A 23,570-nucleotide genomic window follows, 5' to 3' on the forward strand; every position below is an offset into this window, starting at 1 on the left:
TGGTAGCCTCATATATTATATGCCCACACATAACAGCCTTAAATACCTCCCACAAAGTCGAGTCGGATACATCAGCAGTATCATTCTGAGACATATAGTCCGTAATTAAATTGGCTGTTTGTTGGTGAAATTGTTCATCATTGAGCAATGTTGGATTAAATCGCCAACTGAATTGCGGCCTTGTTCTGCCGAAATCCATTTGTAATAAAATGGGGCTGTGATCGGAAGTTATTATATTATAGAGGTGACGTTAGATGTCAATTTAGAGCCTGTTTAAAAAGTAGTAAATTCTTGTGTATCATTTATGCACATGTGAGAAGAAAGAATAATCCTTATCCGTAGGGTGTTGTAATCTCCACATATCGACAAGGTTCATTGTTCCAATTAAATGATTCAAGACAGTAGTGGAATTCAGTGAAGTGGTAGGGCGAGTAGGAAGCCTATCCATATAATGATCCAAAATGCAGTTCAAATCTCTGCCTGTAATTAAATGTGTGGTTGATAAATCTGGTAAGAGACTGAAGACATTCAAAAATAACCCTGGTTCATCGAGGTTCGGTGCATAAAGATTTATAAATGTTACATGTCGTGATAGAATGTGGCCTATTACTATAATAAAGCGGCCATTGTGGTCGCTTATAGTTGAAATATGTTTGAATGGGACAGTTTTTCGAAATAATATGGCTACACCTCTAGTCTTGGATGAAAAAGTTGATTGGTAAATCTGTGATACCCAACTACATTTTAATCTCCATTGCTCTGTATGCTTCATGTGAGTTTTTCGTAGAAACACAATATCTCCAGATAAAGATTTCAAATGTGAGAAAATGTTTCCTCTTTTCAAATTCGTTCTCAAACCTTGTACATTCCACGAAAGAAGGGTAATGTAAAGAAGTAATTATCAGTAGTCATAAGAAATAATTATTTGGTCCTCAAATACATTATAATTGTAACAGTAGGGTTGGCGCAACATGTAAAGAGCAAAGGACAAATGAAAAAAAATGAAAAAACATTCTCCACCTCCCTCCCCTGTCCACTTCCCCAAACGAAGTGGAATATAAATTCCCACATAAACATTGTGGAACTGCTGGACACTACAGGGAGGCATAGGTTTGCTAACCAATGTATAGTGAAACTAAATTTGTGTACCTTCAGGTGGTCCGACTGGGCCCCCTCACTCTTATGTCTATAACAATTGCTCTTAGAAAATAACTGAATTGAGCCAAACAATGTTGTCAATATGTCCCTACTGAAACAGGGAAATCGGTCAGGTGCAGTTTTACCCGCCTGTAGGACTATGACAGCACTGTCATATCTGAAAACTGCGGGATAAACCGGCCCACCGATCACTGTGAACAGCTGCTCTGGCCGGCCCTAATGGTCCTAGGCGTTGGTGGCTATAGAAGTAATCCTGTCAATGAAAGACTTGGCATCCTGTGGTTTTTAAAACACCTTCTCTACCGTACCATGGGTAAGAATCAGCCAAGCAGGGAAGAGGAGGCCATGTCTGATTCCTGCATCTCTGAGCTTCTTCCGAGCTCCATCAAAGGTCTGGCGCTACTTGGTTACCTCAGCAGTGTAGTCTGGGTATATGTTAACTTGAGCTCCGTTGAAGGATATGGGGAATTGCTGGCGGGACAGGCGCAGAATCTTTTCCCTCTCGGGGCCGTGGTGTATTTTGGCAATCATGATGCGGGCAGCGCAGCGGAGAGCCACTTTCGGCCTTGGGGGAAATGGTCAATCCCTAACAGTTTTGGTATAAATACTGCCAAGAACTGTGTTGGTCTGCCCTTCTCAATTTTTTATTCCAAGCCTGTGATTTTGATATTTGAATGCATTGAATGTCCCTCAAGGTCAATTAGCTTGAGTTTCAAAGCTTTGTTTGCTGTTAGTAGCTCTTCATACTGTCCCTCGAGGGTGGCGATGCGTGTCTCGTGGTCACCTGCGTTTCCTTCCAGATCAATAATGCGGGTTGTATGTTCAGCCATGGAGGCTTGCACTGACTGTAAGGATGAGTGGAGATGATTAAATTGAGTGTTCATGTCCTCTTCCATTTTCTTGATAGCTGCTAATATAATAGTCGGTGAGGGCTCCGAGTCAGGGTTAGCCATGCTAGCAATTACGGCCAGGCTAACGCAAGCATCACCATCCTCGTCTTGTGCTGTGGTGGGGACTTTGCCGTCTTTCATTTCTGTTTTTTGATTAATTAGTTTTCCCTTGGCCTTGTTTCTCATGGAGTTGCTCATTGTAACATTTTGGTCGGGCAAAAGTAGAATTTAAATCAAATTTAAGCAGGGGTGAGGAGAAGGTAGTCGTCTACTCAATGTGGTGCTCACTAGCGCCCCGTATTATTAAAGAAAAATAAAAAATAAAATATATATATATATATTTACAAAGAAAATATATGATGCAGACAATTACATTGATCTATCTGCTATATTAAAGCTGATCTACCCCCTAAAACAAAAACTAAAATAATTATATGATAAATGACAAGTCTGTAATGACTGAACAATGTGTGTGCTATATGAGATAAGACAACCTTTCACATGTTTAGGTCTGTTGCTCAACCAAGGAATTATGATCATATGACACACAAGTGCACACTTTCCCACAGACTGGGGATTTATGTTCTCCTTCCTTCCTATGAGGACACAATGGAATTGGTTGTGATTGCAAAACTCTAGTTCCACTTTCAGCTTGTTAAATGACAATAGCATTAGAACTAGTTTAAGACAGGTTCTACAGGTTGCTACAAGGAAAATGGACGCGAAAACACCGCTAATAATCAAGCCCACATCGCGCACAAGGTAGGCTACAATCATATAATTTATGTGCTGCTTTCTATCAAAGCCATCAGAGATTCTGACCAAATGCTATTTAAAATAAAATAAGTTGTTTATTCGTATTACTTCCTTTTTTTCATTCACAGCAATGCCAGGCTATACCTCGCTGTTTTTTCTGCTGTTTTGGGGAATTTCAATTTCGGCTATGCCTTGGTGTACCCCTCCCCAGTGATCCCTCAACTCAAAAACAGTGATAACCCCCAATTGAGAATGGACACAGAACAGATAGCCTGGTTTGGGGTGAGTGAGACAGAGCGGGAAAAACAACAGATGTCTTCTCATTCATTCAGTGTCTCCTTCATTAAGAGAATGTTGTCCGATGACAGCCAATAAGATAATGCCTTAACTCAATGATAATGTATATATATATTTTTTTAAATAAAAGTACAGCTATATTGTAAAGTCAATCAGACAATCCATATACTTGACCCATTCAGTATAAAGTGTGAGATGTAAGTGTAAGTAGCACTATGTCCTGAAACATTCCTCTTTAGTTTTAAGCATGTCCCTATTTGACTGTGCAGTGACTGTTTCTTTTATTAGTCTATTTTCACACTGGGGGCAGCAGCAGGAGGACTTGGTGCCATGCTTCTGAATGACCTGATTGGCCGGAAGTTGAGCATCATGGTGTCAGCAGTCCCCTCAACAGTAGGGTACGTAAGCTACATGTTCTGAATGGAAATATACATTTTCTGGTTATTTCCTGAAAGAACAAGGAACAAATACATTACTTTGTCATTAAGTGTAGATTGATGAGGGGAAAGAAAGTAATTTAATCCAATTTAGAATAAGGCTGTAATGTAACAAAATGTGGAAACGGGGAAAGGGTCTGAATACTCATATACACTACTACCAAGATGGCACCGATAGAGTTGGCAGCATCGCTTCTAATCCTTAAGAAAATGTGCAGTATTGTTTTTTAATGTATTATTTCTTACATTGTTAGCCCAGAAAACCTTACGTGTTATTACATACAGCCGGGAAGAACTATTGAATAAAATTAACTGAAATTAAGCAGGAATTCATTGACAAAATGGACGAAAATGCAGAGATGCAGTTGGCAGAGCTACAAATTCAGGTTAGCCAGCTGAGAGAGGAGCTGAAAACTTCCACTGAACAGGCTAGATCCAACCAGAGAGACGTCAACTTACCATCACAACCAGCACTACGACCAGGAATACCACTTTCCCAAAGTGGACCCATTTGAACTGATTCCAGAGGCTGACCCAAAACAACGCTGCCGGAGGAGAGGGTGCCGGAGCGGTCTTCTAGTGAGGCTTCGGATGCATGCCCACCACCCACCGTATCCTAGTACTGTATACTACTTGTTAATGTTCAATCCCTAAGTTAAAAAAGTCAACAAAATCAGGGCAATATTTGCTTTCCAAAGGCTCAAGGGTGGAGCGGCGCCATGTGAGACATACTTTCCCGAGCTCCTCACTAGAACATTTAAATATTTTATTGGTTTGTTCCAAAACATGGGCATTTTGTAATTTTGATCAAAATACCTTACTTTCACGTCTTTGTCGACGATGCCATGCACCAACCGCAAGAATCAGCCCAATGCTAATGCTAACAGACCAGCTATCATAGCCAAGGACCATGAGGCTACACCAATGGCTGAACAATACTGTCAGGGTTGCGTCAATTCGAATCTGCTATCAGGATAAGTATGACATTGAGTCACCGATTGTATACTATGTATTTTTTATTAGCTAAGCAATAAGTGGTAAATGCAATTTTCGTTTATACGGGCTCTCTGTCCCACCTCGCAGGGCAAACAGAGAACTGACTTGTTCTTGACAAAGATATTATAAATATACTCCGACAGAAATAGTTCCTGCTTCCGAGCCGGCCTGTCAGAGTAGAGACTGGGCGTGGTTTAGACTCACCCAGCCTATCGTTGATTGTTGGCGTAGAGCTGGTCCCGGCCCCGGCGCTCCAGTTGATAGATGTAACTGTTGCTGTGAAGAATATCTATGTGCTCATGCTCGATACCGTTATCTAACAAAATACTGTTTGTTCTTGCAACACTACGTTCTGAATGTGCCCCCCCAACTCATTGCACTGTTCCTGTCTTCATGTTATTCTGTATTTTTCCATCATGAGAAAGGCCCATGGCCCTGAAACTGTTAACAATGTTTCAAGTCAGCTATGTTGCATAACACGTATATACATCCACACAAGCCAACAGCAGATATTATTCAATCACATATATGGTAACGGGCTATAGTGCATAACACAGAATGGCGAATGGACAAGAAGGTATTCTACAGGCATTAACAGAAATTAAGCAGGAATTCATTGACAAAATGGACGAAAATGCAGAGATGCAGTTGGCAGAGCTACACATTCAGGTTAGCCAGCTGAGAGAGGATGACCGCATGACCAGCCTGGAGACAGCGGCTAATGGCCACTCAGACTCGATCACCACGCTGGAAAGGCATGTTCTCCAAATGAAAAAAGGAAATCAAGTAACTTCAAGAGAACAACTACAATTTGGAGGCTTTATCCCGTCATACGAATTTACGTGTGGCGGGTGTGAGAGTGTTAGTGTTCAAATACTGGAGAGTTGAGACCAAATCACGGACGCTGGACAGAGTGGATTTCAGTTGTAACAAAAGACAGTTTTAATGAGTCAGAGATATCTTGTCCCGCAGTTTTACGTGCACGGACCTAGTTCACATAACTCGGCAAGGAGCCAGGTGAAAAAGAGGCCTATACAATGGTTACATTCATTTTTATACATAGAATAAAGTAGGTGGAGTCTTGTCGTTTCGGTCTTCTTGACTGGTCGGAGGGTTGGAGGCGGGCCTTGCTCTAGCCAGAGCGGGCCCCATTGGTGCACAGCAAAAGTTCTTTGCTCTTGGGACCGGCCAGTTAGAGGGAGATGAGATGTGTGTTTATATAAGGAAGAGGGGGTCAGTCTTATGGCTGGGTGTATGTGTTCTTACGACGGAATGTCTTTGTTTATATGAGCTATGTGTATGAATATTTATATAACAAATCCCCCTCTTCACATCTATTAGACGTGAAAACTATAGCAGAAAGGTGGCGGTTGCAATCGTGGGTATACATAAGGTGGTGCTCCTAACCTTGTCTGGTTTGCATGGTGGGTCTGTAGGTGTAGTGCTACGTTTGGGACGGGAGTGATTGGAGGGAGTGATATCAGGAAAGGAGTTAGGGACATGTGTAGGGGTTGGTGTATGTGATGTGGCAGGGTGAAATAGTTGTTCAATTAACCATGTGAAAGTCCTAGGGTTACTCCAAATATCAGTAGGAATATCACAAATAAGGGACCAGATATCCCCAGCCTCACCCAGAGAGGGAGAAATTTCCCTCTAACTGGGCGAGGTTCCCTTCTCAGGGGAGGCGGAGTTTGATGCCGCATCACCTGAGGAAGGAGTGTCTTCATTTGGAATCGAATTTAGGCCGCTCAAATCAGCTCTGACTTCAGTCAGTGTTCTAGAAGGAATTGGGGCTGGGGTGCAATGTGTAAGGCGGTGCCAAGGTGTTGCCTGATTTACCTTTGACCTGGACTGAGTGTGAAGTAACCTCCTTCACTTCGTACGGTCCAGTCCACCTGGGTTCCAGCCACTTTCTCTTGTGGACTGTAACCCTCACCCCGTCACCAACCTTTACCTTCAGTAGTGGCGTGTCCCCTGGCAGCTCCCCCTCCTGGACCTTGTGAACCTGGGTAGAGAGTGCTGCAGAGAGAACCGTCAGTTTTTTCACATAATTAGACATTACAATTTGTTGTACATCAAGGGCGGGCATATGACCTCCCTCCCTTGGTGGACCATGCATGACTCTACCAGTCATTATCCCATGAGGCACATACTTTAGCTATCTTAGCTTTTGCTTTTGGTTTGACGTTCCACCAGATTTTGGGATTGGGGCCTGTACTTAGATCCAAATCTGTGGGTTATGCCAAATCTTTCTTCCACCTGTCTCAGGTGTTTGTTAAATGTGAGCCATTTGTCAAATTTGATTTGTCTTGGGATGCCATTCCTGGGTATTAGTTTGGTTTGTAGCCACTTAAAGACTGACCTAGCATCCTCCCCTTTTGTTATTATTGCCTCTACCCATTTGGAGAACCTATCTACTATGACTAGGAGATAGAGTTTGCCTTTAGATACATTTTCGGGGCCCATGTCGGTGTAGTCTATACTAATATCCTGAAAACATGCATTAGGTATTACGTATGAGCCCATTGGTGTTTGATATGGTTTCTTTGGGTTGTGTCTGTCACAACCATTGCATTCGTCACAAAATAAATCATCGTCATAAAATAAGTCAGTCATATTTTTTATGTGAGGGTGCCACCAGATGTGCGAGGCCTTTTTGGAGGGTCTTTAGTTTGCCTTCGTGTGTGGGGCCATGTGTTTCTCATAAAAGTTCTGGGTCCATCAGTGTGGCCTGCTTCATGGGCATGGGCTGAGTCTGTATAGATATTCAGTCTTTCCTTTTCCTCTGATGAGGACCTGCGTCAATCCGATGATTTCAGCTAATTTGGCCGATGCTGGTTGAGGGATGATGGCTGATTGAAGGGTGCCATCACGAGGTGAGCTGTTTTTTCAATAGCTTTTGCTACTGCAGCAACGTATCTGGAGCATGTTGACTGTCCTACCTCAATGTGGTCAAGTTTGAAGAGTAGTACATCAAGACCCTTCTCTCCCCCTCTTGTTTCTGGAATACGACGGATGAGGTGAATCCTTCCCTTCCAGAAACATCCAAATGGAACTTGTTCTTGTAGTCAGGTGCAGTCAGAGCTGCTGCCGCTGATAGATCTGTTTTCAGGAGTGCTATGGCTGTTGATGCTTCAGCCGTCCAGGCCAGGGGTGCATGGAGGTTCCTTGATCGTAGGATGACCGGTGCTGCCACCCCCTCTGGGCCACACCCAATGGTACAACACCTGATAGGTGGGGTCAGGTGCATCATGTCTTCGTCCCAGTCTGCAGTGTAGAGGCAGTCATCAGTTTCTGTTGCATTGAGTGTGCAATGGATCTCAGCTTGGGGAGTCTTATATGGGTGCAGAGTGTAGATTTGAGCTTTCAGTTGGTTGAACTTAAACTGGATGTGAGGGGTGGCAGGCCCTGTGGGTAGGCATTTTAGCCAGTACACTTCTTGGGCTTCAGACAGTGTGGTCATCGGCAGGAGTGGCATCCTCATCATTCTTACTGGGTGATCAGGTGTTGAAGTGGGAGGGTTGGTTGTAATCTTGCTGCTCCTGCTGCATGTGGCTAGATTCTGGGTGGTTGTATGCTGGCTGTTGCTGATGCATGGGTGTGGGTCCTGGTTGCTGATGTTGCAGAGGTGGGTTTCCCCCACTTCCTCTTGCTCTCCATTGCTGTTGCTGCGGGGAGAGTGGTTTCATGCAATCTCTGGCAAAATGACCGGTAATTCAGCAGTTAAAACACTGGTAGTTTCCCCCTCTGTGTTGTCCAGTGTAGGGACCCCGTCGAGCCCATACTGGGTGTTGTTGTTGCAGGATATACTGCTGTGGGGGAGGGTATTGGGGTGGTGGGGCTGCCTGCTGTTGGATCATCTGAGAGACAGTCTGTGCCACGATTTGGGAGATGTCTGTTTTGGTTCCCGGCTCCTTCGTTTCTTCCGCCACCATCTGTTTCTTAGGTTTTTCTCCTTGTTGTGCTTCCTTCAATTGGAGTTTCAGGAGTTGTACCTGGAGGGACTGCACCTGGCTCTCAGCACCCCCTCTTTCCTTGTTGTGCTGGGTCACATGGTGGTGCACATGCGTATTGAATTGGGTCAGAGGAAGTGCAATCAACCCTACCGTTCCTCTGAGTTTGGTTTTAACATCTCCAGGACACCCGTTGACCACCATTTCCTTCCACATGCTGAGTGTGGTATCAGTGTGATCGAATGGTTCTTCGTGGACCGATCTCCATGTGGTCTTAGCCCTGTCCAGGTATGCTGCAGGTTGCTCACCTGGGTTGATTGTGAAGGAGGATAAGGTGGCATGGTTTCTTTCTGTAGGGTATGCTCTCCGTAGAACTTCCCATAATCTGGTACGGAAGTGGTCTATGGGCAGTGTTGGGGCCCGCCATCCAAGGTCAGCTGCTGTCATGAGGGCCTCCATGGTTCCGTGGTCGGTGGCTCTTGCTAGAAGTGCTTTCATGTCTCCTAGGCAGAGTTGCAGGCCTGACGTAAGTGTCTGCAGTTGAAGTAGCCACGCTGAAGCTCCTCCATGTAGGCTAGGCATCTGTCCCATCAGTGTTGTTAAATCAGTCATTTTCCAGGGCTGGTACTCCACAGTGTGTGCATCACCTGGTGTCGGTCGCAGGGGGTACTGTCCTGCCATCTCCTGCTCTCGCTCTCTTCTATCAGCAATTCTGGAGGATCGACGGAGTGTTTCGGACCCCATTGATTCGGTAACTTTGGTTACTGTTCCTCTCATTATGCCTTCCACACGGTAGGCTCCCTCTCTGTTGTTATCTTGGTTAGCTATTAGCTCCCTGAGTTCCTTAGCTCGAGCTATTGATGATTTCAGCAGCTCCTGCATCTTAGTCATGTTTGGAGCTCCCATCGGAGCTGGGGTGAGCACCATGTCAATTTCTTCTTCGTTTTCGATATCCATGTTCTGATGACAGTCCTCCCTATCCGTCTGATAGAAGTGGTTTGAATCTAATCTTGTTTGTAAGTGTCCTCTGGTTTCAGAGGTGAGAGAGTTCACAGAGGAGCATTGCGGCCTCCGTTCCTGGGGGAGGTCTCCTGCTCCTGGAATCCCAGTTTCGAACTGTTCACATACCATATGGCCAGCCGTTATCCCCAGGGTAATTTCCCCTTTTAACTCCCCTTGGTCTATTCTCAGAACTGGAGCCTGTATTGTGGGAGGTGCCCTGGGCAGGAATGGGTTGTGTGACGGGCTCCGGTGATTTTGTCCCTTTGAGTATGGCTGGGGCTGAACTGCCTCCATTGTCAATTGTGGATATAGTGAGGGAGAAACGGCCACAGGGGGAGCCGTGGGCAAGTTCTCAGGCGGAGCTTTAACATCCCCCGACGCCACAATAGCCACGCCCATCATGTCTGGTGTGTTTTTGGGTAGCACCCTCCTACTCTCCTGTATGGCCCATGTACCTATCTTGAGCTCCCCCTCTGCTCTCTCTCTCTCTCTTGTACCTACTTTTTTGAACCTGTGTATCTTGTTTCTCTCCGCCTCACTCGCTTTTGCATGCTCTACTGCGTCCTCTAATTCTGTCTGCATATCTTGGAGTTTCCCCCCTGTAGGTGGTCCTCCGCTAAAATAACCTGCTTGTGTCCATCTTATCCGTAATCCTTTCCACACTTTCTCCACTTTCCCATACTGTTTTTTACCTCCCGCTCTATCAATCATACTCTGATCTAAATATTCATTGAATTTTAGTTTGGGCGTGGTAGCTGCAGACATTTTATCTAGTTCGTCTGATAATGTGTATAATGCGTTATTTAGGTATATTCAATCCTTACTATGTGGTGTTTATTTCTATCGTTGTATGCTTAGCCTGTCCCTGGTCGAGACAAAGGGGGTTATCAGTATGTGACGCCCGCCACGTGTGTATTTCACCGGTATTTTATTTGAATTTGTTCAGCGATTCGTTTAGGTATTTTCTATAAATGATTCTGCGATTTCCTTTTGGAACAATATATCAGTGAATATATGCGGTTCTATAACAATTTTCAGAGTAATTCTAGCTCTTTAGGAAATATAGATAGAATTTCTAGACAACTAAGAGTTGTTCAGTGAATTATTTAAATACTTTCTGTAAACAATTCAGTAAATTCCTTTATGAACTTATATCAGTAAATTCGAGCGATTCTATAGCAATTGTCAGAATAATTCTATATATTTAGGAAATATGGATAGAATAGAAAAACCCCAAAATCAGTGTGTAGCTTTTAGCGTCTGTAAAACAAAGTCTGTACTAAGCTCGGCGGCTTATTTAAATACTTTCTAGAAACAATTCAGTAAGTTCCTTTATGAACTTATATCAGTAAATTCCAGCGATTCTATAGCAATTGTCAGAATAATTTTAAACTTTAGGCAATATCAACAGGAATGAAAAAAACGAAAATCAGTATTCCAGCCCGGCTGCTGTCAAAGTTGCACGGCCATTCGATACTAAGGTGGCTTTGTCTTTCAGCACGTGTGCCTAATAGCCCAGTTACGTATCCCAACCTACTCCGCGACAAACGTTTCTTTCAATTTAATTTCCCCCATCTCCAAATCATGGAATGTCAACTCTGGTTCATATTATGTTTATTGTTTGATGTGCAATAGCCACATCATTCCCGATCTCTGTCTTGTGGAACGCCAAACTTACATATCCTGTATCTACTCGACTACACCTCTTACAAAACCTATTAAATAATACACAGCTTTTTTAATAGGGCATTTTTCATGCAGATTCATTCAATCCAACCACACCTCCACAAGACCTATTCGATGTTATATGTATCAACAGGAGATTTTACTTGCAGATCCGGTTCATCTATCATTCAACTATAACCACACCTCCACAAGACCTTATTCGATAGTACAGAACGTATCAAAATAGGAAATTTTTACTTGCAGATTCGGTTCATCTATCATTAAACTATAACCACACCTCCACAAGACCTTATTCGATAGTACAGAACGTATCAAAATAGGACATTTTTACTTGCAGATTCGGTTCATCTATCATTAAACTATAACCACACCTCCACAAGACCTTATTCGATAGTATAGAACGTATCAAAAATAGGACATTTTTACTTGCAGATTCGGTTCATCTATAATTCATTCATTCGTATGAAATTCTCATTGAATTTCCAACATCCATAATTGTGTCCATTACGTGTTAAAACACAGCCACTATTTAACGTCACCTCTATACACAACCCAATACATATATAATTAGGACAGTTTTCTATGCAGATTTCAGAACAAATAGGGTCCCTGGAGGAATTTAACACATTGGTCAATCACAATTCACACATTCCTATTAAAATAACTGAGTATAGGCCCATTAATAAGAATATATATATATATTTTTTTACAAAACAAGATATCTTTAATCAATGTCTTAGGTTCTTATGTAAAAAATTTGGGCACCGATTCATACTCACGCCCAGTACTTTCTGATCAAAATTTGGTTTAGGCTATAATACAATATGCAGATTTCGATATAACGGGCTCTGCTCACCTTTATATAGAGCGCTCCGATCAGATTTCCTGAGGCAAGATGAATGGCTGGGGAAGTCACTCTTCCGTCTGATTTTTTAGCCGTGATCAGTCTCGTCCTCTCACACTAACTTATAATAGATCGAATTCAAGAACAACCATCCTCTGCTACCAATTCTGTTAGTGTTCAAATACTGGAGAGTTGAGACCAAATCACGGACGCTGGACAGAGTGGATTTCAGTTGTAACAAAAGACAGTTTTAATGAGTCAGAGATATCTTGTCCCGCAGTTTTACGTGCACGGACCTAGTTCACATAACTCGGCAAGGAGCCAGGTGAAAAAGAGGCCTATACAATGGTTACATTCATTTTTATACATAGAATAAAGTAGGTGGAGTCTTGTCGTTTCGGTCTTCTTGACTGGTCGGAGGGTTGGAGGAGGGCCTTGCTCTAGCCAGAGCGGGCCCCATTGGTGCACAGCAAAAGTTCTTTGCTCTTGGGACCGGCCAGTTAGAGGGAGATGAGATGTGTGTTTATATAAGGAAGAGGGGGTCAGTCTTATGGCTGGGTGTATGTGTTCTTACGACGGAATGTCTTTGTTTATATGAGCTATGTGTATGAATATTTATATAACAAGAGCGAGACAAGAGGATGGCAAGCGCACTACAGAGTTCATGGCAGAGATGCTACAATTGGCACTCGGACTGGATAAAGTCCCACTGCTAGACCGCGCACATCGCGCTCTACGAGAGAGACCGGGAGATGACCAGCCACCACAAGCATTCGTGATAAGATGCCACTACTACCAAGAGAAAGAATAAATCCTCCGCAAAGCAGGCGAGGTCAAACAAGTGATATCCACATTTGGATTCGAATCTACCCTGACTACACTCAAGCGGTTACCAAGCAGAGGGCTATGATCAGGGGCTGTGAGGGAATCTGTTATGCCCTGTGGTACCCTGTGGATTTGAGGATAACTACCCCAGATGGCGTTCGGAAAAGCATCTCAGAACCAGCGCTAGCTAAGGGTTTCATTCTGAAGAATTTGACACACAAGTGAAGATCGAACACAACAGTAATTCAGTTCTCTTTCTAATGTTGGGTGAAATTTTAGCCTAACAAACCAAGCTAGGAAGCAACGGGCTATTTGGCAATCAGGAGGTAAACTTCCATTGCAAGCGCAACGCAGCCATAGTTGTTATCTTTCCCCTGCATAGTTTGGAGTTATACATCTAATTTATCGTTGTAGATCATTGGGCTTTCTACAAATCTTCGCATTACATGTCATACCAACTAAATTCACTAGAGGGCATACAAGTTAATGGTATAATTATTGACCTGCACAGCCCTGCTATTTTAGCAGTAAGAGCTGGTTGAACTGGGTGTTTTGAAAGGGCCTATTGTGAATTGCGGCACGTTACAGTATACTCAAATCTGTTTGTTATTGTTATATTTTTAAGGGAGTTTTGTTTCCTCTCCTTTTAATAGCCTGTTGACTGTAATGTGAGGTTATCTTAAATTAACAAAACATAATTGAAGTGTTACAGAACACAAAAGTAACAGGGTAACCACACTGAGATATTTACTCTCAGACACTATAAATGACATAAAAATGTACATTGAAAGTTTGTATGTTATGCCATATGGCAAGGAATTCACTAATCTGTGTGTGTGTGTGTGTGTGTGTGTGTGTGTGTGTGTGTGTGTGTGTGTGTGTGTGTGTGTGTGTGTGTGTGTGTGTGTGTATTTGGATAAGTTCGGGTGAGGCGCAGTCTCTCTAGGTAAGCTGTTATCGGTATGCGGTGTAAGTGTGTAGGAGGGGTTAGTGCAGCATCTCATTTGGGGAGAGGCCAGTACTGTTCATACTAGTTCTCCTCAATGTGAATGTATGTTTTTAATTAAATGTTTTATTATAATTACTATTATTTATTTATTTTGTTTTATTTATTTATTTTTATTCCTCTCCCCACCTCCCTGTCCCCCTTGCAGAGGTTTTCAAAGGTTTTAAAGGTCCTTACTCTTAACTATGGCATTGCCAAATAGGCTAGGCAGGGCAGTAGCTACATTTGTCAGTTGGAACACCGCATTTGAACCACCCAGTCAAATGTAGTAAGGTATTTTCCCATTTACAGAAATTAAAGGCAGATATAGAGTATCTCCAGGAAACACATTTTCGCATTACGGATCATTCTAGACAGATTCTCACAGATATTCCATTCCAAGTTTCATGCTAAATGCCGTGGCTCTGCTATTTTGATTCCCAGAGATGTTCTGTTCGTAGAGCCGAAGGTGATATCGGACAAAAATGTATATATAAACTCAGCAAAAAAAGAAATGTCCTTTTTTCAGGACCCTGTCTTTCAAAGATAATTCATAAATATTCAAATAACGTCACAGATCTTCATTGTATAGGGTTTAAACACTGTTTCCATGCTTGTTCAATGAACCATAAACAATTAATGAACATGCACCTGTGGAACGGTTGTTAAGACACTAACAGCTTACAGACGGTAGGCAATTAAGGTCACAGTTATGAAAACGTAGGACACTAAAGAGGCCTTTCTACTGACTGAAAAACACCAGAAGAAAGATGCCCAGAGTCCCTGCTCATCTGCGTGAACGTGCCTTAGGCATGCTGCAAGGAGGCATGAGGACTGCAGATGTGGCCAGGGCAATAAATTGCAATGTCCGTACTGTGAAACGCCTAAGACAGCGCCCCAGGGAGACAGGACGGACAGCTGATCGATCGTCCTCGCAGTGGCAGACCACGTGTAACAACACCTGCACAGGATTGGTACATCCAAACATCACACCTGGTACAGGACACCACCACGACTGGTACAGGATGGCAACAACAACAGCAACAACAACTGCCCGAGTTACACCAGGAATGCACAATCCCTCCATCAGTGCTCAGACTGTCCGCAATAGGCTGAGAGAGGCTGGATTGAGGGCTTGTAGGCCTGATGAAAGGCAGATCCTCACCAGACATCACCGGCTACAATGCCCCCCACCGTTGCTGGACCAGACAGGACTGGCAAAAAGTGCTCTTCACTGACGAGTCGCGGTTTTGTCTCACCAGGGGTGATGGTTTGATTCGCGTAAATCGTTGAAGGAATGAGTGTTACACTGAGGCCTGTACTCTGGAGTGGGATCAATTTTGAGGTGCGCCATGGTCTGGGGCAGTGTGTCACAGAATCATCGGACTGAGCTTGTTGTCATTGCAGGCAATCTCAATGCTGTGCTTACTGGGAAGACATCCTCCTCCCTCATGTGGTACCCTTCCTGAAAGCTCACCCTGACACACAGAATGAGCAGTATGACAGCATGACAGTGCCACCGCTGTCATACTGCTCATTCTGTGTGTAATTTCATGCAAGACAGGAATGCAAGTGTTCTGCCATGGCCAGTGAAGAGCCTGGATCTCAATCCCATTGAGCACATCTGGGACCTGTTGGATCAGAGGGTGAGGGCTAGGGACAGGGCCTTTCCCCCCAGAAATGTCAGGGAACTTGCAGGTGCCTTTGTGGAAGAGTGGGGTAACATCTTACAGCAAGAACTGACAAATCTGGTGCAGTCCATAAGTAGATACAGACCGCACCACCCTCTGGAGAGCCCTGCGGTTGTGAGCGGTGCAGTTGCTGTACCAGGCGGTGATACAGCCCGACAGGATGCTCTCAATTGTGCACCTGTAAAAGTTAGTGAGGGTTTTCGATGACAAGCCACATTTTTTCAGCCTCCTGAGGTTAAAGGGGCACTGTCTGTGTGTGTGGACCATTTCAGTTTGTTGGTGATATGTACACTCGAACTTAAAACTTTCCACCTTCTCCACTGCTGTCTCATCAATGTGGATAGGGGGGTGCTCCCTTTGCTGTTTCCTGAAGTCCACGATCATCTCTTTTGTTTTGCTGACATTGAGTGAGAGGTTATTTTCCTGACACCACACTCCGAGGGCCCTCCCCTCCTCCCTGTAGGCTGTCTCATCGTTGTCCCCAGCTAGCCATGTTTACATGAAACAGAGTATGTTACAATCCCGGATATCTCTTTGGAAAGCAACTCTTTTTTTGCAATAGTTTTTTATTGGTTTTTAAAAGTAGATATTAAGACAGTACATAATGTACAGCAACAACATAAATACAGCAACAAGCTACATTGATACCATCCTATGGCACAGCTGTAAGACAAAATATATATATTTTTAAATAATCAAAATTACATAATAATATACATACATACACATGATATATATATATATATATAAACTCAAACTGATGAAGCTGGTGGCCACACCAGATACCTTTATTTAACTAGGCAAGTCAGTTAAGAACAAATTCTTATTTTCAATGAGGCCAGTGGGTTAACTGCCTGTTCAGGGGCAGAACGACAGATTTGTACCTTGTCAGCTCGGGGGTTTGAACTTGCAACCTTACTAGTCCAACGCTCTAACCACTAGGCTACCCTGCCGCCCCAGATACTGACTGTTACTTTTGATTTTGACCCCCCCTTTGTTGAGGGACACATTATTCAATTTCTGTTAGTCTCATGTCTGTGGAACTTGTTCAGTTTATGTCTCAGTTGTTGAATCTTATTATGTTCATACAAATATTTGCACATGTTATGTTTCCTTAAAATAAACGCAGTTGACAGTGCGTTTATATATGAGTTTATATATATATATATATATCATGTGTATGTATGTATATTATTATGTAATTTTGATTATTTAAAAATATATATATTTTGTCTTACAGCTGTGCCATAGGATGGTATCAATGTAGCTTGTTGCTGTATTTATGTTGTTGCTGTACATTATGTACTGTCTTAATATCTACTTTTAAAAAACAATAAAAAACTATTGCAAAAAAATAGTTGCTTTCCAAAGAGATATCCGGGATTGTAACATACTCTGTTTCATGTAAACATGGCTAGCTGGGGACAACGATGAGACAGCCTACAGGGAGGAGGGGAGGGCCCTCGGAGTGTGGTGTCAGGAAAATAACCTCTCACTCAATGTCAGCAAAACAAAAGAGATGATCGTGGACTTCAGGAAACAGCAAAGGGAGCACCCCCCTATCCACATTGATGAGACAGCAGTGGAGAAGGTGGAAAGTTTTAAGTTCCTCGGTGTACATATCACCAACAAACTGAAATGGTCCACACACACAGACAGTGCCCCTTTAACCTCAGGAGGCTGAAAAAATGTGGCTTGTCATCGAAAACCCTCACTAACTTTTACAGGTGCACAATTGAGAGCATCCTGTCGGGCTGTATCACCGCCTGGTACAGCAACTGCACCGCTCACAACCGCAGGGCTCTCCAGAGGGTGGTGCGGTCTGCACAACGCATCACTGGGGGCAAACTACCTGCCCTCCAGGACACCTACAACACCCGATGTCACAGGAAGGCAAAAAAGATCATCAAGGGCAATAACCACCCAAACCACTGCCTGTTCACCCCGCTTCCATCCATAAGGCGAGATCAGAACAGGTGCATCAAAGCTGGGACAGAGAGATTGAAAACAGCTTCTATCTCAAGGTTATCAGATTGTTAAACAGCCATCGCTAGCACAGAGAGGCGGCTGCCTACCTACAGACTTGATATCATTGGCCACTTTAATAAATGGAACACTAGTCACTTTAATAATGCCACTTTAAGAATGTTTACATATCTCGCACTACTCATCTCATGTGTATAATGTATACTGTATCCTCCAGTATCTATTGCATCTTAGCCACTCTGTCACTGCTTATCCATATATTTTATACTTATGTATTCTTATCTCATTCCTTTACTAGATTGTGTGTATTAGGTTTTGTTGTGCAATTGTTAGATATTACCTCGGGTCTAGAACCATAAGCATTTCACTACACTCGCAATAACATCTGCTAACCATGTGTATGTGACCAATAACATCTGCTAACCATGTGTATGTGACCAATAACATCTGCTAACCATGTGTATGTGACCAATAACATTTGATTTGATTGTATTTACAAAAAGCCCCAATGCATTAGGCCACATTACATCATAAGGTAATTATTAACAAAGTTGTTTGGATAAAAATAAAAATATTTGTTGTATACCTCCTTCCAACCCTTACAGGTACATTCTGATGGGAGGGGCACAAGCTACTTGGATGCTACACCTAGGCAGGTTCCTGACTGGTATCGCTGGTGGCATGACTGCTGCTTCCATACCTGTAGGTCTGATAATGTTGTGTGCTCTCAGTGGTGGAAAAAGTACCCAATTGTCATACTTTAATAGAAAATGACTCAAGTAAAAGTCACCCAGTAAAATACTAGAGTAAATGTCTAAAGGTATTTGGTTTTAAATATACTTTACTATCAAAAGTAAATGGAATTGCTAAAATATACTTAAGTATCAAAAGTAAAAGTATAAATCATTTCAAATTCCTTATATTACCCATTTTTATGTTTATTTATTTATTTATGTATAGCCAGGGGCACACTCCAAAACTTAGACATCATCTACAAGTGAAGCATTTGTGTTTAGTGATTCCGCCAGATCAGAGGCAGTAGGGATGACCAGGGGTGTTCTCTTGATAAGTGTGTGAACTGGAACATTTTCCCGTACTGCTAAGCATTCAAAATGTAACAAGTATTTTTGGGTGTCAGAGAAAATGTATTGATTAAAAATGACATCATTTTCTTTAGTAATGTAGTAAAGTAAATGTTGTCAAAAATATAAACAGTTAAGTCATTTTTGGGGGTATCTGTACTTAAGTAGTTCTTTAAAGTATTTTTTACATAAGTACTTTATACCACTGTGTGCTCTTCTGATGCTTTATCCAATAACAAAGAGTTGGACCATTTAGATACTGCTGTGGACTTCAGAATATGTCCTTAGTAAACTGGTTAACCTGATCTATTGATGTGTCCTGAAATCCCCTCTCCAGGAAATATAAACCCATCTTAGACAACAGGCTTATGGGCTTACTGTCACACCTTACATTAGTGATGATGTTGTTGTGTTCTCTTCTCTTGCACTGCTCCAGGTGTATATATCGGAGATCTCCCACCCCAAAGTTAGGGGGGCTTTGGGATCGTGCCCTCAAATCACTGCTGTGTTTGGAGCCCTGTCACTCTATGTCCTTGGTAAGAACCAATCTCCCTCTGACACATCTCGTACATGGGTAAATACTGTAGGTGGCCATCCATGAGGTCTATGTTGCTGTTAAGATCTTTGAATTTGTATGCGTTTGGTGAAGGGCTGGTGCTTCCATGGCAGTGGCTGGCTGTGGTGGGGGAGATCCCAGCTCTGCTCATGCTGCTGCTGCTGTGCTTTATGCCCAACTCTCCCCGCTACCTCATCATCTGTGGCAAACAGGAGCAGGCCTGCAAGGCCCTGGAGTTTCTGAGGGGGCCCGACTCAGACTTCATGACAGAGTTCAACAGGATTGAACTCAGTATCTCGTCTCAGGTACACAGACAGTACTTTGGTTTGACTGCCTCCAAAGACTTATTGTAGATGTTCGGATTGAATACATTTGGTGTTTCTCCTTTCCTCCAGGGGAGAATCAGGTGGTCCGATTTGACAACGCCATTTTACTACAAGCCCATCCTGATCTCCATAGTGATGAGGTTCCTTCAGCAGATGACTGGCATAACTCCCATCCTGGTGTATCTGGAGCCCATCTTCCACAAGACTGATGTCTTCCTGGTACGTGTCTTTTGTCTCCCTGCTATGGGGCTTTTCACACTACTGAGCCAAACCAAGCTGCACTGAGCTGGTCTGGTTACGCATCTACCATAGTTTCTGAAACTGCTGGAATATTTAGAAATATCTGAGCCAGCTCAGTTTGGTTCAGGTTGGAACGATCGTGAAAAAAGGGTAATGGATTAGGTGGGATCAAGTTAAACTGTATCGGTGTAACAGGCATTGTGCTGCTTAGCAGTATTGCTTCCCTGCTCACATCTTTACCGGTACTTGGTCTCGTGCCCTCTGCCTCGCCAACACACGTATCCGCCCTGTTTGACAACGTACTCACCAGCTGCGCCACAGAAAAGCTAGCAATTCGGCTGCGCCAGTGGAGACATTTCAAGCTGTGGGGTGAGTTTATGACACAATCTGTACAAACTGTGGGGTGAGTTTACGACACAATCTGTTCAAACTGTGGGGTGAGTTTACGACACAATCTGTTCAAGCTGTGGGGTGAGTTTACGACACAATCTGTTCAAGCTGTGGGGTGAGTTTACGACACAATCTGTTCAAGCTGTGGGGTGAGTTTACGACACAATCTGTTCAAACTGTGGGGTGAGTTTACGACACAATCTGTTCAAACTGTGGGGTGAGTTTACGACACAATCTGTTCAAGCTGTGGGGTGAGTTTACGACACAATCTGTTCAAGCTGTGGGGTGAGTTTACGACACAATCTGTTCAAGCTGTGGGGTGAGTTTACGACACAATCTGTTCAAGCTGTGGGGTGAGTTTACGACACAATCTGTTCAAACTGTGGGGTGAGTTTACGACACAATCTGTTCAAACTGTGGGGTGAGTTTACGACACAATCTGTTCAAGCTGTGGGGTGAGTTTATGACACAATCTGTTCAAACTGTGGGGTGAGTTTACGACACAATCTGTTCAAACTGTGGGGTGAGTTTATGACACAATCTGTTCAAGCTGTGGGGTGAGCTTACGACACAATCTGTTAGACCAGGAAATGGCTCCTTTACCTCAGTAACCTTGATGTTACAGAACATGTCATTTATAACCCAGGAGATTTTATATTACCTTTGCCAGTTGAAAAAAATGCATCCACTTTGATCTAGGAACCTAAGTATGATGCTGCGCTGGTGGGAGCAATTCGACTGCTGTCTGTGGTGATTGCTGCCAGTTTGATGGACAAGGCCGGAAGGAAGGCCCTCCTCTATACCTCAGGTGGGTGCGTTCGTAGGCCAAGTGACAATAACATGTTCCGTACTCTGACAGGGACCAGAGTCATGATTTTCAAACGAGTAAAGCCATAAAATCATCACTGAGCTCTGCGAATAGGCCCTTCAGAAATGACCCACAGATTTAATCAGTGTACCATAAGTGTAACTGTGTTGTCGTGAATTTTTTAAATAAAATAACATTTTTATTTGACTTCATTTCTGTTCACTTGTTCTTCCTCTGCAGGGTTCCTGATGTTTCTCGCTACCCTTACAATGAACATGTACTCCCACACCACACCCTGCCCCTCCGGTAACCTGACTGGTACTGTGCTCCCCACAGACCTCATAGCACAGCAGGGGGAAGCTGCCTTCAACACCATCACCCTCATCCCATTAATAAGCACCATGGTCTTTATATTTGGTAAGATTCTGAGTCTTGATTGAGGAAATACAGGTTTAATGCGTAATTTCCCAAACACACTCAACACACTTGGGTGGTTTCACATAGGCCTGCTGTAATCTTTTTTGCCCGTGCTGCTCCTTTCTCATCAAGGTTATGCTCTGGGATGGGGCCCAATCACTTGGCTTCTGATGTCTGAGATCTTGCCTCTGGGAGCACGGGGGGTCGCGTCAGGCCTGTGTGTGGGGGTCAGCTGGTTGACTGCCTTTGTCTTGAGTCATGTCTTTATTCATGTGGTGGTGAGTTCATTGCTCCATTACTCTGACTACTAATCCAATGTATGGGTACATTTTAATGACAAATATTTAACATACTACAATTAACATAAATCCTCTTACTATGACATTCAAAGACTGTAATTTCCCTACCCATCTCTTTAACTGAACTTGAGGGGATCTGAGTTAGCATTTATTGCATTCAATTTGGAACCGGGCTGCATCCTGGGCTTGAGCAGGGTGCCTGTTCTGGCCAACTGCGAAGTTGGTTAAGTATGATTCAGTATGATTCTGTGTTTTCACATGCAAAAGTGATTGCTTTTGATTAAAATGCTTTATCTGCCTTCCCAATGAAAAACTAGTTTTAAAATTAGAGCATGTATTTTATGGAAAAGAGATGTATGTATCTGAATGATGCACTGTTGCATTGTTGACATTATGATAGAGTAGCTGCAGATTACCGGTCACGTAACGGGCCATAGCTCGGCTCAGCCTGGGACAGCTTAATCTAATCCCATCCGTGTATGTTGTTAATGTGAAATATTCATCCTTGTCCCTTATACATTATTACTCACCACCAAACAACATCCCAAATTACAATCCTACATTCAACGACTAATAGAAAATGGTTTTGTGTTACAAAGCTCTTGTAATGAGATGTTGTCCATGTTTTCTACAGGAGACCTATGGACTGTTTGTTCCGTTCCTGTTCTTCTCGGTGGTGTGTGTGGTGAACATAATTTTCACCGCCGTGTGTGTCCCTGAGACCAGGAACAGATCACTGGAGGAGATTGAGAACTATTTCCGGACTGGACGCAGTTTCACCATCATTGACACATAGCACCTCTTTGCTGTTGCTTACTAGAGCATTGTGGACTTCATCAACATGATGCAGTCATTTGTATGAATTGATTTTATTCAGGTGTTCAATTCCGGGATTTAAATGTTTTTTAAAGGACAAAGACACTGTTCTTGGATCTTAATGATATAGTTGTATTAATCACTCATACATATATTTAATTGTAAAAGGACTTTACATACATACACATGTAAAAATACCATTGTCTGCCTGTCAGTCTAACATGTACCTGTAACAAAAGGTTATAGATTTGAACATTGGGAATGGAGGTTAGACTGTCAAAGTAACACACAGACAAATGAACCATAAACCAGTTTCAGAATTAGACGGCTCAATTCCCTTTAGGTATTCAAACTCACCCTTACCCTTTTGCCTTCTTCTACAAACAGCAATGAGACGTTTCCTTTTACAAAAAAAAGTGAAGATGATCATACACAATTACAGTGACAAGAAAAAGTATGTGAACCCTTTGGATTTACCTGGATTTGGTCATCAAATTTGATCTGATCTTCATTTAAGTCGCAACAATAGACAAACACAGTGTGCTTAAACTAATAACACATTATTGTATTTTTCTTGTTTATATTGAATACATCATTTACACATTCATAGTGTAGGGTTGGAAAAAGCATGTGATCCCCTAGGCTAATTACTTCTCCAAAAGCTAATTGGAGTCAGGAGTCAGCTAACCTGGAGTCAGGAGTCATCTAACCTGGAGTCAGGAGTCAGCTAACCTGGAGTCAGGAGTCAGCTAACCTGGAGTCAGGAGCTAACCTGGAGTCAGGAGCTAACCTGGAGTCAGGAGTCAGCTAACCTGGAGTCAGCTAACCTGGAGTCAGGAGTCAGCTAACCTGGAGTCAGCTAACCTGGAGTCAGGAGTCAGCTAACCTGGAGTCAGGAGTCAGCTAACCTGGAGTCAGCTAACCTGGAGTCAGGAGTCAGCTATCCTGGAGTCAGCTAACCTGGAGTCCAATCAATGAGAAGAGATTGGAGATGGTGTTAAGAGCTGCGATTGCCCTATAAAAAACACTCACAAAATGTCAGTTTGCTATTCACAAGCAGCATTGCCTGATGTGAACCATGTCTCGAACAAAATATCTCAGAAGACCTAAGATTAAGAATTGTTGACTTG

General features: G+C 43.0%; 1 protein-coding gene across 2 annotated transcripts; it reads left to right on the forward strand.

Moving 5' to 3' along the window:
• Nucleotides 1-2,654: 2,654 nt before the first annotated feature.
• On the forward strand, nt 2,655-22,763 carry LOC139410670 (solute carrier family 2 member 6). Of its 2 annotated transcripts, XM_071156059.1 has the most exons (11): nt 2,655-2,810; nt 2,933-3,086; nt 3,390-3,499; nt 18,112-18,208; nt 19,025-19,124; nt 19,238-19,449; nt 19,540-19,689; nt 20,800-20,908; nt 21,149-21,325; nt 21,458-21,603; nt 22,259-22,763. In XM_071156059.1, exons 1-11 carry the CDS (start codon nt 2,764-2,766, stop codon nt 22,418-22,420), a joined length of 1,464 nt encoding a protein of 487 aa, XP_071012160.1. In that variant the 5' UTR covers nt 2,655-2,763; the 3' UTR covers nt 22,421-22,763. The 2 variants fall into 2 exon arrangements, with proteins under 2 accessions (XP_071012160.1, XP_071012161.1); XM_071156060.1 differs by lacking the exon at nt 21,458-21,603 and having other exon boundaries at nt 2,732-2,810; nt 22,259-22,571.
• Nucleotides 22,764-23,570: the final 807 nt, after the last annotated feature.

This window comes from Oncorhynchus clarkii, chromosome 6, assembly GCF_045791955.1.
Source record: "Oncorhynchus clarkii lewisi isolate Uvic-CL-2024 chromosome 6, UVic_Ocla_1.0, whole genome shotgun sequence".
NCBI classification, from domain to species: Eukaryota; Metazoa; Chordata; class Actinopteri; order Salmoniformes; family Salmonidae; genus Oncorhynchus; species Oncorhynchus clarkii.